Below are 17,156 nucleotides of genomic sequence, written 5' to 3'. Positions count from 1 at the left end.
GCAGCTCAATATCAAAAAAATAAACAACTCAATCCAAAAATGGGTGGAAGACCTAAATAGACATTTCTCCAAAGAAGACATACAGTTGACCAACAAACACATGAAAAGATGTTCAACATCACTAATATTACAGAAATGCAAATTGAAACTACAATAAGGTATCACCTCACACAGTCAGAACAGCCATCATCAAAAAATCTAGAAACAATAAATGCCAGAGAGGATGTGAAGAAAGGGGAACCCTTTTATACTGTTGGTGGGAATGTAAATTGATTCAGTTACTAAGGAGAACAGTACAGAGGTTCCTTAAAAAACTAACAATGCAACTACCACATGACCCAGCAATCCCACTCCTGGGGATATAACTATAGAAAAGTGAAAGTGAAAGTCGCTCAGTCCTGTCCAATGCTTTGTGACCCCATGGTCTGTATGCTACTGCTACTGCTAAGTCACTTCAGTCGTGTCTGACTCTGTGCAAACCACCAGACTGCCCCGTCCCTGGGATTCTCCAGGCAAGAATACTGGAGTGGGTTGCCATTTCCTTCTCCAATGCATGAAAGTGAAGTTGCTCAATCGTGTCCGACTCTTTGTGACCCTATAGACTGCAGTCCACCAGGCTCCTCCATCCATGGGATTCTCCAGGCAAGAGTACTGGAGTGTATAGTCCATGGAATTCTCCAGGCCAAAGTGCTGGAGTGGGGAGTTCAAAAAGACATATGCACCCCAATGTTCACTGCACTATTTACAATAGCTAGGATATGGAAGCAACCTAAATGTCCATCAACAGAGGAACAGATAAAGAAGATGTGGTACTCTTCAATGGAATATTACTCAGTCATAATAAAGAATTAAATTGGGTCATTTGCAGAGATGTGGACTGACCTAAGGGCTTCCCTGATGGCTCAGTTGGTAAAGAATCCACTGGCCATGCAGGAGACCCTGGTTCAATTCCTGGGTTGGGAAGATCTGCTGGAGAAGGGATAGGCTACCCACTCCAGTGTTCTTGGGCTTCTCTTGTGCCTCACCTGGTAAAGAATCTGCCAGCAATGCAGGAGAGCTGGGTTCAATCCCTAGGTTGGGAAGATCCCCTGGAGAAGGGAAAGGTTACCCACTCCAATATTCTGGCCTGGAGAATTCCATGAACTATATAGTCCATGGGGTCCCATGCTGTACAGCCCATGGGACTGACCTAGAGACTGTCACAAAGAGCAAAGAAAGTCAGAAAGAGAAATATAAATACCACATATTAATGCATATATGTCGAATCTAGAAAAAATGATATAGATGTCGTATTTGCAAAGCAGAAACAAGAGACATAGATATAGAGAACAAATGCATGGATACCAAAGAAGAGGTGAGGTGGGATGAATCAGGAGACTGGGATTGGTGGTGCATATATCATCAATATAAAACAGATAGCTAGTGAGAATCTACTGTACAGCACAGGAGAAAAATAAACAAAGATGATTAACAGAAAAAAAATAGACTTCATTAAAATTTCAAACTTTTGTATATCAAAAAGCATTATTAAGGTTGTTCTTAAGAAAAACAAGAAACAAAATGAGAGGAAATTATTTGCAAATCATGTATCTGACAAGGGTCTAATATCCAGAACATATAAAGAAATCTTACAACTCATCAATAAAAAGACAAATAGTTTAAAAGGCAATGTACTCGAGTGGACATTTTTCCAAAGATATACCAATGGTCACAGAGGCACATGAAAAGATACTAAGAACCATACTCATTAGGGAAATATAAATCAAAACCATAATGAGGTACCATTTATACTCACTAAGATGACCATTCACTCATTTATACAAATAATTTTATAACAATAAGTGAATAAATGAGTGAATGAATGTATGAATAAAACCTCAGAAAATAAGTACTGATGAGAATGTGGAGAAAATGCAACTCTCACACAGTCCTATTAGAAATGTAAACTGTTACAGTTGCTATGAAAAAGTCTGGCACTTCCTCAAAAAGTAAACATCAATTTAACATATGACCCAGCAATTCCACCACTAGGAAAACACCTAAGAGACATATCCATATATCACCCAAAAACTTACACATGAATGTTCACAGCAACATTATTCATAATAGGTAAAAGGTAGAAACAACCCAAATGTCCATTAACTGATGACTGGATAAATAATATGTGGTAACGCATACAATTCAGCCATAAAAAGGAATGATATACTAATATGTGATACAACATGGGTGAGTCTTGAAAATATTACATCAAGTAAAAGTCAGTCTTTTCCCACATACAATAACATTTACATGAAATATCTAGAACAGAAAATCCACAAAGATCAAGTAGATTGTGGTTGTCTCAGCACTGGGAGGAAGGAGGGATCAGGGGTGACTGCTAACAAGCATGGGGTTTCTATTTGGCACAATGAAAATATTCTGGAATAAGACAGTGATGATGGTTGCCCAACTTTATGAACATACTAAAAATAATATAATTATACACTTAAAAATGGTGAGTTTTATTCATTTTTCAGATCAGCAGACAGAATTCATAACCCAGGTGGAAAAAACAGTATGGAATTAGGTAGAAAAAGGGCAGGGAGGGGACAGTGCAAAACAGACTGTCAAAGAAGATCCTACATGTGTATTTTTATTTATTTTACATATGCATTTTTAAAAAGAATGAGAATGGTCAACAACGTAGTATAAAATTGGCATGTGCCAAATAAATTTTGCAAAGTAACATAATGGGGTTTTTTTCAGTAACTCTATAATATACCAGAAATTATATTCTTGGCAACTACATAAAGCCATTTTTAAAAAAAATAATGTATGCCAACTGTACATCAACCTAAAAGTGTTCAAGGAAGTAAACAGAAGTTTTCAATTATTTTGGTGGTGCTTCAAAAGTATGAAGACTCTAGAGAAAAACCATACATACACAGGTATGCAAAAAGATATGTAAAAAATGTTCATTGTAGCACTATTGGTAACAGCACAAGATGGTAAACTCTAAATACCCAGCAGCTGAAAAGCATGTAAATAATGGGAATTCTGTATTGGAAACAGCTATGAAATCAACTAGAACTACTTTTATCAACACAAACATCTCAAATGCATAGAAAAACTTAGGTTGGGTGGGGAGAAGTTACAGAATGACTATAAAGTTTGAAAACATGATTTTATTTTTGGAAACAAGACACTGTGTGTACGCGTGTATATATATGTGTATTTGTGCATCTGTAGTGAAAAAGAAACATGCAAGAGAAATAATAAACATCAACTTCACCAAACTAGTTACCTCTGGGGAGAGTTAAGGTAAACAGAATTAGGGAGGAGTAATATAGTGACCCTGGTGATAGCTGCTGCTACTGAGTCACTTCAGTCCTGTCCGATTCTGTGCAACCCTATAGACAGCAGCCCACCAGGCTCCCCCGTCCCCGGGATTCTCCAGGCAAGAACACTGCAGTGAGTTGTCATTTCCTTCTCCAATGCAGGAAAGTGAAAAGTGAGAGTGAAGTCACTCAGTTATGTCCAACTCTCCACGACCCCATGGACTGCAGCCCACCAGGCTCCTCCATCCACAGGATTTTCTAGGCAAGAGTACTGGAGTGGGTTGCCATTGCCTTCTCCATGGTGATAGCTATAATATTTTATATCATATAACATTTATTATTATATAGTAATAATAATATTAAGAAAATTCAGAAGAGCTAGGTTGCAGGCACACAGATGCTCATTTTATTTTTCTTTGTATCTCTTCCATAGGCTGGACCATAAGGAAGGCAGAGAGCCAAAGAACTGATGCCTTCAAACTGGTGCTAGAGAAGACTCCTGAGACTCCCTTGGACAGCAAGGAGATCAAACCAGTTAATCTCAAGGGAAATCAACCCCAAATACTCACTGGAAGGACTGATGCTGAAGCTGAAGCTCCAGTATTTTGGTCACCTGATGTGAACAGTCAATTCATTGGAAAAGTCCCTGATGTTAGGAAAGACTGAGGGCAGCAGGAGAAGAGGGCATCAGAGGATGAGGTGGCTGGATGATGTCACTGATGCAATGGACATGAACTTGGACAAACTCTGGGAGATGATAAGGGACAGGGAGGCCTGGTATGCTGCAGTCCATGGGGTCACAAAGTCAGACATAACTGGGTGACTGAACAACAAGAGACACATAAAACATGATGCTGCGGCCAGTGCAGCAGGTAGGGATTGAAAGCAGTCAACACAGTTTGGGAAAAAGAAACCAGAGACAGAATTAAAGTTTTAAAGATGGGACCAAGGGACTCAAGACCTCTTGGATGAAGAGCCCTGTTCTGCGGAGCCACATCACCTTTATTTAGTGTCTTGGCAAGCAAAAAGTATCTGCTATGCTTTGATGAAGTCAGCCTCCTGTTGCCCCGGTCACGTCTCCCATTTTATTGATTAAACTATCTTTGTTATTCTCTTGTACAAGGGCTATCACCTACCTGGAGGTCACAGACTTGCATACGCCTTGGGAAAATATCTTAGTGTGTGCACAAGCAGTGTTCTGAACTTGCGCTGACCTGGCATTCCAAAGTCCACACTATGTTCTTCCTTAGCTTAGCAGGGTATGATGACCCCAATTAATCAAGCCAATGTACTTTTATTTGGGTTATGCAGTATTGGTATATTTTGCTTTTATTCTTTCCCCTTTGTGATTTTTTCACAGCTTAGCCAGAGCAATAGGCAGCTGACTACTAACCCCTGCCACGTGATGTTTAAACACATGTTAGGGAAAGGTATGAAATGATCTAATTCTACAAATTTGACTCAAGATCATATTGCTAAATCTTCTGATCAAAATCCCTGTGAAACTTTGCAAGTTGTCTCCAATATCTGAAAAACCAATGTGAAAGGGGAAAATTAAGTGACAATTACCACCAGTTTGGCCTTTTCATTAAATGTGGAAAAACCATGCACACAGGAAATATGCTATTTGTAAAGGAATGCTTGCTGCTGCTACTGCTGCTGCTAAGTCACTTCAGTCGTGTCCAACTCTGTGTGACCCCATAGATGGAAGCCCACCAGGCTCCCCCGTCCCTGGGATTCTCCAGGCAAGAACACTGGAGTGGGCTGCCATTTCCTTCTCCAATGTGTGAAAGTGAAAAGTGAAAGTGAAGTCGCCCAGTCGCGTCGGACCCCTAGCGACCCCACGGACTGCAGCCTACCAGGCTCCTCCATCCATGGGATTTTCTAGGCAATAGTACTGGAGTGGCTTGCCATTGCCTTCTCCAAAGGAATGCTTACAAACAGCTAAAAACCACTATCATTTTATCATTTAGAAATAACACCAAAAAAATCCTAAAAAATAATTTTAAAGCACAAGTGCATGAATAAGAAACATAAGGACAGGAAAGTTGTGTATTCCTGAAGCATAAAGCAGAGCCAAATACAATATCTATTTTAATATGCATTCGATCCCCAAATTAAATGTCACTTTTTATTCACCTAGAAATAAGGCTTTTCCTTACTCAGTTAACTAAAAATACATTAAACAACATGTACCCACATGTTAAAGAGGGGAAAGTCAAATTTTTCTTTTTATATTGTGAATATCATTACAAGCTGTGTTCAAAATGTATGTTATAACCTTTAATAGGAAATTACTTTTAACTCCATTTAAAATCAACTTGTCAAAAACAGGACACATTTTTTAATGTGTAATTAAGATAGTTTACAAGATTATACATTTCTGTGAAAGGATCTGTGAATCAGAAACTATAGGAAACACTGGTCCAGAGATTACTTTTGTGTCCTTTAACAGTACCTGACACACTTTCAGCCCCTAATGCTTACAGACTTATTAGTAAACAAATTAGAAAATTCTTAATTAGAATGCAAAAAGAACCAAGAGGAATTAATTGGAAAATTCATTCAACTTAATAACTGTACACTGTTAATGTCAAATTCTAAAAAATAAAGAGGCAATTCAGCCATAACTAAAATTAACTTCTATAAGACAAAGAGAATAAATATGTAAGTATATAACCTGTAAAAATGCAAATAAATAGCCTGAATTAAGATTCACTCAAAATACACTTAAAAAAAAACTTAAGGAATAAAAACCAAAAGGATAAAATCAAACCAGAGACTCACATGTTTAAAAAAAGGCAGATAAAAGTATATGACACTATTAAAATGAGGAAAAAGAAAAAAGCAAGACAAATAAAAGAAAGTCACTCTGAGGGGGAAACATTAGAAAACGTCAGGCTAATAATAAAGGGCCATTCTAAAAGTACAGGGAGAAAACGAAAAAATAGAAGGAAGAAAATAACAAAGGATTATATTAGTATATAGTATATAAATAGGAGTCACTTATGCCAAAACATATCTGGGAAATCACAGAAAACGATAAAGAATATAAATGAGAAACAAATTTCATATTAGGTCAGTGGCTGATGAATTTCTAGGTACAATTATTTTAGAAAGTACAACCACAATTTCATTTCAGTTTTAGAAACAAGATTGTATTTAAAGAGAAAACTCAATGATTTCTGTTCAACCATGGTACAAATTTATTAAATAAGTTAGTCATAATTAGTAAAAACTACTTCATCATAAACATAGTCTGCTTTTTTCCTGTAATATTTATCTGTCTTCTATACTGTAGTAAATAAAATGCATTTGCCTATCTTGGGAAACTTTCACAGAGGTAAAGTTTAAATGTCAGATACTTGCTTTCAAACAAGTCATAATTTGTGTGTGTACTCAGTCACTAAGTTGTTTCCAACTCTTTTCGACCCCCTGGACTGCAGCCCACCAGGCTCCTCTGTCCATGGGATTTTCCAGGCAAGAACGCTAGAGTAGGTTGACATTTCCGCCTCCAGGGAATCTTCCTAACCTAGGGATCAAGCCTGCATCTCCTGTATCTTCTGCATCGGCAGGCGGATTCTTTACCACTGAGCCACCTGGAAAGCCCCTGTCATAACTCAGGCAATTATATTAAGACATTCATGCCAAATTTTTCATTTTACTCAATGAACATATTTTTACCTATTCATCTAAAAAAACTCTTCCAGGAATCAGCCAAAAATTTTAAAGATCTATTATGTAAGTATTTTACATAAAGTTTTCACCCAAAATAAAAACTTCACATAAACATATTTTGTTGCCTCCTCCCATAATCCTATTTTCCCTGTCACAAAATCAAAAAATTAATAACTGCCATTCAAAGACTTGGCTCTACTACACTTAATCAACACAGGACAGTTCTAATTGCAGTAACCTCAACATTCCACAAAGTGGGCCACTCACAGAATGCGTTTCTGATAAAAACTGGTGACCAGCATCTCATTACATGATACAATATTTCCCAAACCATTCTCAACTTTCATCATCAACACTTACTGAGTATTCACCAATGAGCAAGTTCTACAAATATGCAGGGACATCACTATCCTCACCTGCCCGCTACTGGACCCATTTTCTGGAGACATTATATAACGTGTTTTCTTTTCTCCTTTCCCTTCTCAGTTCATACCATCTAATGGAGTTGGACCTCAACCCCCATCTCCAAGGGGTACTCAACTCAGGTCTGATTGGTCAGAACATTCTCAGGACCTGAGCTACCCACAGTGACTGATTCAATAAAGGACAAATGAGACTCTCACCCCTCCTTATCTGTAACACGCTCCTAAGGAAGCGCTACTCTTTTCTAGTTTGATTTAGCTTTTGGAGACATCACATGAAGAAAGCCTTTACTGCCTGCAAGTGAGGGCAGTGAAGAGGCAAGGAGAGAGACTTAACTGGTTGCCTGGGTTTAGCCACATATGAAGCCAACAATATTCCCTGGACTTTTCTGTCATATAACCAATAAATCTCTCCTATCTTTTTCTCTCAAGTTTGTCTGAGTTGGACATCGGTCAAAAATAGAATTCTGACAGAAAGTGTATCCAATACAATTCACAAATAGAGCGACAATTAATGAGCCTTTGAGTGTGAAACTAATTTAAAAAAAAAAGCTGAAGTATAGGACAGTGAGAACAGCCTGATCCTGAGCTGGAAGTTGGCAATCCCAGTTATGCAGAATCAAAGAAACAAGTTAAAAACATTGGTGTGGTAACTTAGGGTGTGCATCATGTGCCCAACATGATTGGAACATTGGGAGACTCAGTATTAAAAAGTCAGTAATTGAGACCATGTTATCAAGTTCAAGAGGATAAGGTCCAGGTATGGGTGAAACAGATGAAGGGAATTTAAAATTACAAACACCTAGTTATAAAATAAATAAGCCACAGGTATGCAATTTATGGGGCTTCCCAGGTGTTTCAGTGGTAAAGAATCCACCTACCAATGCAGGAAGATGCAGGAGATGTGGGTTTGATCCCTGGGTTGGAAGATTCCCTAGAGGAGGAAAAGGCAACTCACTCAGGTGTTCCTTCCCGGAAAACTCCATGGACAGAGAAGACTGGTGGGCTGCAATCCATGGGGTCTCAAAGAGTCAGACACGCTAAGCAACGGAGCAAGCATGCATATAATAAACAGCATAAGGAAAATGGTCAATAATACTGTAGTAATTTTGTATGGGAACAGTTACTAGACCTATCATAGTGATCATGATACTAACGTAATATTGTACATAAACTATACTTCAATTAAAAAACAAAAACAGGGAATATCAGTGGTGGTCCAGTGGTTAGGACTCCTCACTTTCACTGCCAATAGTAAGGATTTGATCCCTGAGCAGGGAATTAAGATACTGCAACAGGTGCACAGCACAGCTTGAAATAGAATGGAATATACAAAACAAGAGGATAAAGCCCAAACTCCTTTGTGTGGAATATAAAGACTTCAACGAGGACTTCCCTGGTGGTCCAGTGGTTAAGAATCTGCCTGCCCATATGAAAGACACACAGGATCAGCCTCTGGTCCAGGAACTAAGATCCCACATGCCACAGGGCAACAAAGCCTGTGAACCACAACTACTGAACCTGCATTCCAGAGCTTTAACGCCGCAACTCCTGAGCCCACGTGCTGCAACTCCTGAAGCCCATGAACTCCAGAGCCGAAGCAAGAGAAACCATCACAATGAGAAGCTTGTGTACCGCAATCAGAAAGTAGCCCCTGCTCACCACAACTGGAGAAAGCCCACAGGCAGCAACAAAGAACCGGTGCACCACAACGAACACCCAGCACAGTCAAAAATAATTAATTTTTAAAAATACTTTAATGAGCTGGCTTATGTCCCTCTGTATATTAGGGATTGTTCTATATTGTAAGGGATAGGAAATCTAAATCTGACTTACGAAAAATGTGGCCTGTAGTACCTCATAAAACCAAAAAGTGCAGCTTCAGTCAAAGACTTATCCAGAGATTCAGAATATCATCAGGTCTCCAGATCCACTGTTCTACCATCTCCACTCTTCTAGGAATTTTACTGACCTCAAGTGGGCTCCCCAGTACTCTTGCCTGGAAAATCCCATGGACGGAGGAGCCTGGTAGGCTGCAGTCCATAGGGTCGCGAAGAGTCGGACACGACTGAGTGACTTTACTTTCACTTTTCACCTTCATCCATTGGAGGAGGAAATGGCAAGCCACTCCAGTATTCTTGCCTGGAGAATCCCAGGGACGGCGGAGCCTGGTGGGCTGCCGTCTATGGGGTCGCACAGAGTCAGACACGACTGACGCGACCTAGCTGCAGCAGCAGCAAGTGGGCTCCAATCACAACAGTAATGCTAGCTATAATAGTTCTAGGCCCTACATCCTCACCACACAAACAGAAGACAGCAACACATCTCCTTCATAAATGCCCACAGAAGAAGGGTCTCCAACAAAAGTCCTGAGATTCACTCTGACTGAGTCACCTTAGGTCACATGCCTACTTCAAAACAATCACCAAAGTCAGAGACTGGCATGTTCTGATGGCTTAGTCTAGGTCAAGGATGCACCTTGAAGCTGGAGGTGACTGAGAAGGGAAAACCAATTACACTTTTCAGTCTCACACCCTTCCACTGTATCTCTTACAAGTTATGCTCCAGTAACACCCATTTATGTTGAGTTCTCTAAGTGTTGTGAGTTGAACTATGCCTCTGCAAAGGATATGTTGAAGTCCGAACAACACCATACCTGTGAACGTGACCTTATATGGAAACAGGGCCTTTGCAGATTTACTTAAGAGAATGTCATATTCATACATCTAATATGACTGGTGTCCTTACAAGAAGAGAAGAGACCTACAGGAAGAGTGCCATGTGAGAAGGAAGTGATGGAAGCAGAAACTGAAGAGACTGATCTACAAGCCAAGGAATGCCAAGCAATGCTGGCAATTTCAGAAGCTAAGAGAAAAGCACAGAACAAATTCTCCCTTGGAACCGTAAGAGACAGCATCACCCTGTCAACACCTGATTTCAGGCTTCTGAACTCCAGAACTGGCAGAAATTAAATTTCTGATGTTTAAAGTCACCCAGTTTATAGTACTTTGTACCACAACCTTAGAAAACTAACACAACAAGTAAGAATAGCCCATGATTCTCTGACTTTGCACAAACTCTTTGCTCCTTCTGGAGTGTCCTCCCCCAGATGGTCTATTTACACTAAACTTCTCAGATCTGCCCAAATGTTCTCTTCTCTGTGACACTTTCCACCAGAACCACAGCACAGTTAGTCTCTCTACCACACAACAGTCCAGCACCACATATTTGCCCACACTTATATTATTAAATTGTAATAGCCTGTGCACATAGCTAACAATATCAACCCTTCAGAATTATGAGCTCTTCAAGGGAAAGCAAGACTTGATTCTAACCCATCTTCACAGCCTCAAGTCAGGGCACAGTATCTAACATACAGCAATCAATCAGAAGCTATTTATGAATTGAACAGGCCAATGGCTCATCTCAGAAGATAACAAGCATGATTTTAGAGAACTGGCTATTCTAGATTATAGAGAACTGAAGATGGGCCTTGAGGTAGAATTTAGATAATGAAGAAAAGACAGAATGTGAGGGTAAGGATGAAGAGGGGTGATGAATTTAGCAAATATGCAGAAAAACTATTACAAAGGAGAAAGGTTGGGTTAGGGAAAAGGGGTTATATGTAAAGAAAGCATTTGAGGGCCTTCTGCTGAGGGTCACTTTACAGATAATGGAGTCTAAAAAAAAAAAAAGAAAAACATTTTTGAGCAAGACAGCAACACAAGTTCTCAGGGGATTATATGACACTGGGTAGAATGGATTCCGGAGGTGCAAGAAACCAACCGGAGTGCAACAGAGGCAGGTCAGCAATGAGGTGAAGGGCCAAGTGCACTAGGGTGGAGCAGAAAGAACAGAAAGAAACACATTTCTAAGACTTTAAAGAAGGGAGAACACACAGAAAGAGTAAAAGACTACTCATAAGTTTTGATCTTTGGTTATATAAACTAGGATTTGCTACTGAAACAAGAAGTACAAAGGAAAATGCTTTTTTTTTTTTTTTAATGATAACAAGTTTGGTCTTCAATATGGCTCAATATGAGATAACAGCACAACATCCCAATAAAGATGCCCAGCAAACAGTGGAAGACGATGAAATTTAGGAAAAATAAAAGGACAGAAAGACAAACATGACAGTCATTCACGTACATTTCTGAAAGCCATAATACATATGACTTGAAATACATATACACAGCAGAATTTCATTCCTTCACGTAACAATAGTTACTGAGCACGATGTCTCAGGCACTGCTCTAGGCTCTGGGAATATAACAGCGAGCAAAAGAGATAAAAATCCCTGCCCTCGTGGGCTTATATTCTACTGCGAAAATTCATAAACATACACTTAGGGCTTCAGATTACTTCCTCTTAGTAATTACCATAAACAATATATGTATTTACCTTTTTTTTTTACCATATTTTATTTTCCAGAATTTTCACTTCACTAGTTACAAAAGTACATGCATATCCTCAGACTAGTAGCCAGACAGATTCAATGAATTTAATTTTTCTTTTATGCTAGCTTTCCTGTTGTAACAAACCTATTTTCCCTCTTTTGTTTCTCAAAGTGTTGGAGAAGGAAACAGCAACCCATTCCAGTATTCTTGCCTGGAGAATCCCGTAGACAGAGGAGCCTGGAAGGCTATATAGTCCGTGGGGTCACAAGAGTTGGACGCGACTTAGCGACTAAACCACCACATAAGGTTCTCAGTAGGTTATTGTATTCCACCTGCCCAAAAGTTGTATAGCAGGAACTTAAAAGAATTAAATGCATATTAACTTCATAAATGAGCTTAACATGTTTTTTTTTGAGCTTAACATCTTTACTTTCTAACTTAATGGGATATATTTATCCTCTAAAGAAAAACTTTGATAGTGATATCACAAGCAGAAAAACATGATTACTGAATCACACAAAAATGAATGGAAGTGGCACTGCTCTGGAAATCATCCACAAAAGATTTCATAGTTATTTTTATTAAACTGACACCATTAACCTTATCCTCTGTAATTAATCATTTCTACAGTATCTTACATTCGGAAAAAAATGAACTGACTTTCTAATTACAACCACACAATAATCCAAATTTTAAACAACACCCTCAGAGTTATCCTGAAGATTAAATGGTACAATATACATGAAAATGTTTGGCCAGGTCTCTGGCATGTAGTATGGACTCAGTGATAACTTTAGTGAATCTAATCCTATTATTATCCTATGTTTCTTTCAATTAATGAAAAAGATCTTACTACAGCAATTGGGCTTCCCTGCTGGCTCAGAGGTTAAAGCGTCTGCCTGCAATGCAGGAGACGTGGGTTCAATTCCTGGGTCGGGAAGATCCCCTGGAGAAGGAAATGGCAACCCACTCCAGTATTCTTGCCTGGAGAATCCCATGGACGGAGGAGCCTGGTGGGCTACAGTCCACAGGGTCGCAAAGGGTTGGACAAGACTGAGCGACTTCACTTTCACAGCAATTGTTAACACAGGATTTATGGAACTTAAAAACTTAAGGCTTAAAAAACACACCAACTTGATGCTGACCCAAACCAGAAAGGTATTCATTCTAATGTCTCTTAGGTTAATAACAAAGAAGTCTGTAAGTGAAATCAAGATACAAACTAACATATAATCAAAGCCAACATTTCACTCTTCCCCTAAAAAATCCTACAACTAAAAACTTAATGGAAGGTTTTTTTTAAAGACTACAGACATAAGTTTCTCTCATTTTCATTTTTTAAAATGCAAATTTCAGAAGCCCACAAAATACAATGAAATTATCAGAATGAAGATCTTAACTGTTTGCCCAGAAAAGAGCACTGACACTAGCTGGAACTGGCTCAAATGAAGCATCCACGACAACCTGGGAAGCCCCTTCATTTTCACATGACACCATCTGAGACAACCTGTTCAGGCATCTGAGACTGCCTGTTCCCCCTAAAAAGTGGTTCTTTTCCAATCCTCTGGACCGTCCTCATGGACACTTGGACCTGCTCTCTCTATATGTAGATGACGCTAACACACCTGTCTCACAGGTGGAAATTCTGAAAGTACTCCAACCTCAGTGTGTGCAAAATTAAACATCTCAAATCTGCTCCTCCTGTGTCCCTGAGTCTGTTAATGATTTCACCATCCCCTCAATCACCTAAGACAGGGTCTAGTTTTCGTTCCCTCACCATCCCCCTCTCTTCCCAAGAGCAAGCCAGTTTTAAAGAAAGATCAGTCATTCACCTCTATAATACCACTTAGCACCTCTCCCTTCCTCCATTCCTACAGTTTATCTCAAGTTTTCATTACTCCTGACCTGACCCGCACCAAGGTTCCAATCTAGTTGCCCATCATCTCTCATGCTTAAAATGAGTCCACCTTCTCTGAACATCATAGACAGACTGATCTAGCAACATGTGTCCCTCCCCACCCTGTGGGCCCCCACTGCCTACTAAGGCATCCTAAATTTTCAGAACTTCAAAAATTCCCTTTTAACCCAACTATCCATTCACTTGATCAGGACGTACTCAAATTCAAAATGCTTTGGTCCCATCTTCAAAGGCCATTCCTGCTCTGGCTCCAATCTGTAATGACTGTAATGTCATGAAAACAAGATGAACAATGCTATTTTACTGCTCACAGGCTAAAGGTCAAAACTCTCAACCCAACTGACAGGGCTCCACGTGGCCTGGTTCCTGCTTATTGCTCCAGTCTTGCCATGCTTCCCTTTGCTCTCTCTGCCCCAGCCACTTGGCTTTCTATCCATCCTGAAATGATCCCTCTCATCTCCAAGTCTCTGTACACACCAGCCCTTGAGCAGACCACCTCCCATGTAGGTAGTGGGAACCTTTCAGATCGCAACTCAAAAGCCACTTATTCAAACACTAACCTTACTTTTCCAAACTAAATCAAGTCCTCCATTTGCCCCCTTCTCTTCACTTCCATAGCTTTAAGAAAAATGATAAGAAATTGATTACTACTCGCAAACTAGAATGTAAGCTGTAAAGAGCTTACATTTAATTGTGTCTGTCTTGTTAACCACTGTAATTTCATAACATAATCCAGAGTTGCCCTCAACAAGTTGTTGAAGATGAATGTAGTTCATGACCCAGAATTATATTACCCAGAACCCTAAGCAAAAGGTACAAGGCTGGCCATACTGTACAAACCTATTTTGAAATCACTTGCTTTCTCCATAAACAACAAAGAGCTCATCTCCTCAATGTTCTCCAAGTTCCCTTGAAGATATGACATTACATGAGCCTATAATTCTACTGTTTCAAACTTCTCTCTCTTCTTGTCTTCTCCTCTATATACCCTGGCACTAGAATATTTCACTTCTGGTCTCCACAATTTTGTTTGCATCCTTCGTTCCATCTGGAATTTTTTTTTGCAGCTCCACAATTCCAAATCCTACTCAAAAGCTCAAAATCAGTATCATCTCCTCCTCAAAATATCCCTGCATTCCCTCAGCTAATCACACCTTCTCCACTCCTGAATTCCCACAGGTTCTCCTTTGCCTCATTCAGGTCTCAGATCAAATGTCACTTCAAATGAGTGCCTACTCCTAAACTGGTTATAATTCTCTATCCCGTCTTATTTTCTTGACAGCGTTTACCATAAAATTATTTGTTGTTTTCTTTCGTCTGTTTACTTCTTAACTGTCTCCCTTCTAGAATGTGAGATCTATGAAAGCAGGGACCCTGTCTGTCTTGTTCTCCATATTTCCCCACTCCTCCACATTTGACATCAAAATGTTCAGCAAATATCAGCCAAAGGCATGTAGTCCTTATGATTAGAGTTATCTATGTAACAGATTTTTCTCTAGCTATATTCCAAACTCCTTGTGGACCAGCCCAAAGTCTGGATAATCTATTTGCATTATCCAGCAATCCTAGCACAACGAAAGCAAATAATAGTTACTACTAATTAATGAATGATCTCTCCAAGAGGTACTGCCCTGAACCAGGCCAACTCAGAACTCCACATTCTCCAGAAACCAGGGCAAATAGGAACCTCCTTCGACGCCCTCTCCACAACAGACCTTGTTCCAATCCGCCTCCTCCAGTGAGCGTCCAAAAGCCAGTTTCTTTACTTCCTTTAGCCAGTAACCACTGATTCTTCTATCTCTAATATCTCACAGTCCAACCCGTTTCCCTTCTATCTCCAGAGGACAAATCTCTCCAAGGGCCCTGTGTCTTCAGAGTACCCCACCATCTCCAATAACTCCGGGAACTCATCAGATCCTGGAGAACGAGGGGATATTCAAAAGAAGTGTTAAGGTAGCCTGGCTCTCTCACCTTTTCTTTTACCTCGTTTTTTCCGAAAGAGGCCCAGTTTCAAAGATTGGCTTTGATACTTTTCGGAATCCTGAGCTTTCGTCCCACGTAGCTTTCGTCCCTTTGGGGTGCCCCGACCCTTGCCTAGCACCTTTTCAACTTCTAGTAGCGAGGACCCCAGGCCAGAGACGAAGATCTTCCCGGAAGCAAGTGGTCCTGAAACATGATTGTGCAGCCCTCCTCTCCCCACTTGCTGTGGGGCATCCGCCTCCGGCCTGGGGCCGTCTTGAGCGCCCCTAAGCCTCGACCTCCGATACTACCTCCCACTCACCTGAAGCGGCCCCCGCAGTGCTGGCATTGCTCGCCCACCCAGCCGGCTGGGCAGACACACTGGCCGGTGCCAGGGTTGCAGCTGCCGCCGTTGACACAGGGCCGGTCACATTCCTTGGCCTCGGCTGCGGCTGAGCCCGACACCACCGCCGCTGCCGCCGCGGCCTCAGCTGCCCAGGGAAGTAGCAGCAGCGGCAGGAGCAGCAGCAGCAGCAGGCGCCGCCGCCGCCGTGGGAGGCGCAGCCCGGTCCGCAGCCCCGGCCTTCCAGCCCTAGTCGCGTCCCAGTCCCGACACTGCCTGCCGTTCCTGCTCGTGGGCGCTGGTGTCACCACGGTCCTCCTCAGCCTCGCCTCAGTCGCCGCCGCCACCATCTTCCCGGGGCTGAGACGGTGTCCCGTGAACACATATACCCACACACACACACACACCGCACGGCCGGCTCAGCTTCGCCTGGCCGTGCGGGGCGGGACTGTGCGGACGGTGGCTCGGGCGGTCAATCCTGAGGGCGGGGCCAGAACTGCGCGGGAGGCGGGACCGGCGCGTGCGTGCGTGCGTAGGCGGGGCCCGCGGACTAGCGTCATCTGGAACGCGCTTCCCTGAAGCGGTCATGTAACGCACTGTGTAGGATTTAAGGAGTTATTCTCCCAGCCTCCCTCGACCTTGGTATCCAGGAGCTCTCGAGCTCTAGTTCTATTCATTCGCTTCGCACGGCTGCGCCTGGGTAGCAGTCCTGAAGCACCCTTTTCCCGTTGGTTGCTCAGAGCCTGTCGCTTCTTAAGCCAAGCCGGCGAGTTGAGCGCTGCTGTCCAGGGACCCTGGCTCCAATCATCAGTCTACCCCAAGTTTCGCTGCGGGGCAGAAGGGGCCTAGGAGTCTGAGTCGTGATGTGGTACTAGCTGCGGTACTGTAGGAGTGCTGCGAGCCTCTGCTTTGACCTTTGTAACACAGTGTTAACGAAGCAACATGTATGTTGAGAACCTATGGTCAATGATGCCTAGAACTGAAGACACACAGCAAGGCTTTCCTTGATACAGCCTGTTTCAGTAGCAAACCAGACCCCGCACCTTTAATTCTGTAGAGGAGGTTGGGGTTACCTTGTTCCCCACTGTTTGCCCTCCAATCATCTCGAAAGTGAGTGAAGTC

General features: G+C 41.5%; 1 protein-coding gene across 2 annotated transcripts in view; it reads right to left on the bottom strand.

Annotated features, from left to right (window-relative positions):
• ATRN (attractin) overlaps positions 1-16,507 on the bottom strand; it is a 201,269-nt gene extending 184,762 nt beyond the window's left edge. Inside the window, exon 1 of one of the 2 annotated variants that reach the window (XM_055432398.2) lies at positions 16,014-16,507. In XM_055432398.2, coding sequence (XP_055288373.2) covers positions 16,014-16,384 — 371 coding nt within the window. In that variant the 5' untranslated portion in view covers positions 16,385-16,507. The remainder of the gene's footprint in view (positions 1-16,013) is intronic. The other variant, XM_055432403.2, reaches the window with a different exon arrangement.
• Positions 16,508-17,156: the final 649 nt, after the last annotated feature.

The sequence above is a fragment of the Moschus berezovskii genome, chromosome 15, assembly GCF_049115385.1.
Source record: "Moschus berezovskii isolate FMDL1 chromosome 15, NW_MosBer_1.0, whole genome shotgun sequence".
Lineage (NCBI taxonomy): Eukaryota > Metazoa > Chordata > Mammalia > Artiodactyla > Moschidae > Moschus > Moschus berezovskii.
This window is presented reverse-complemented; position numbering and strand designations above follow the sequence as displayed.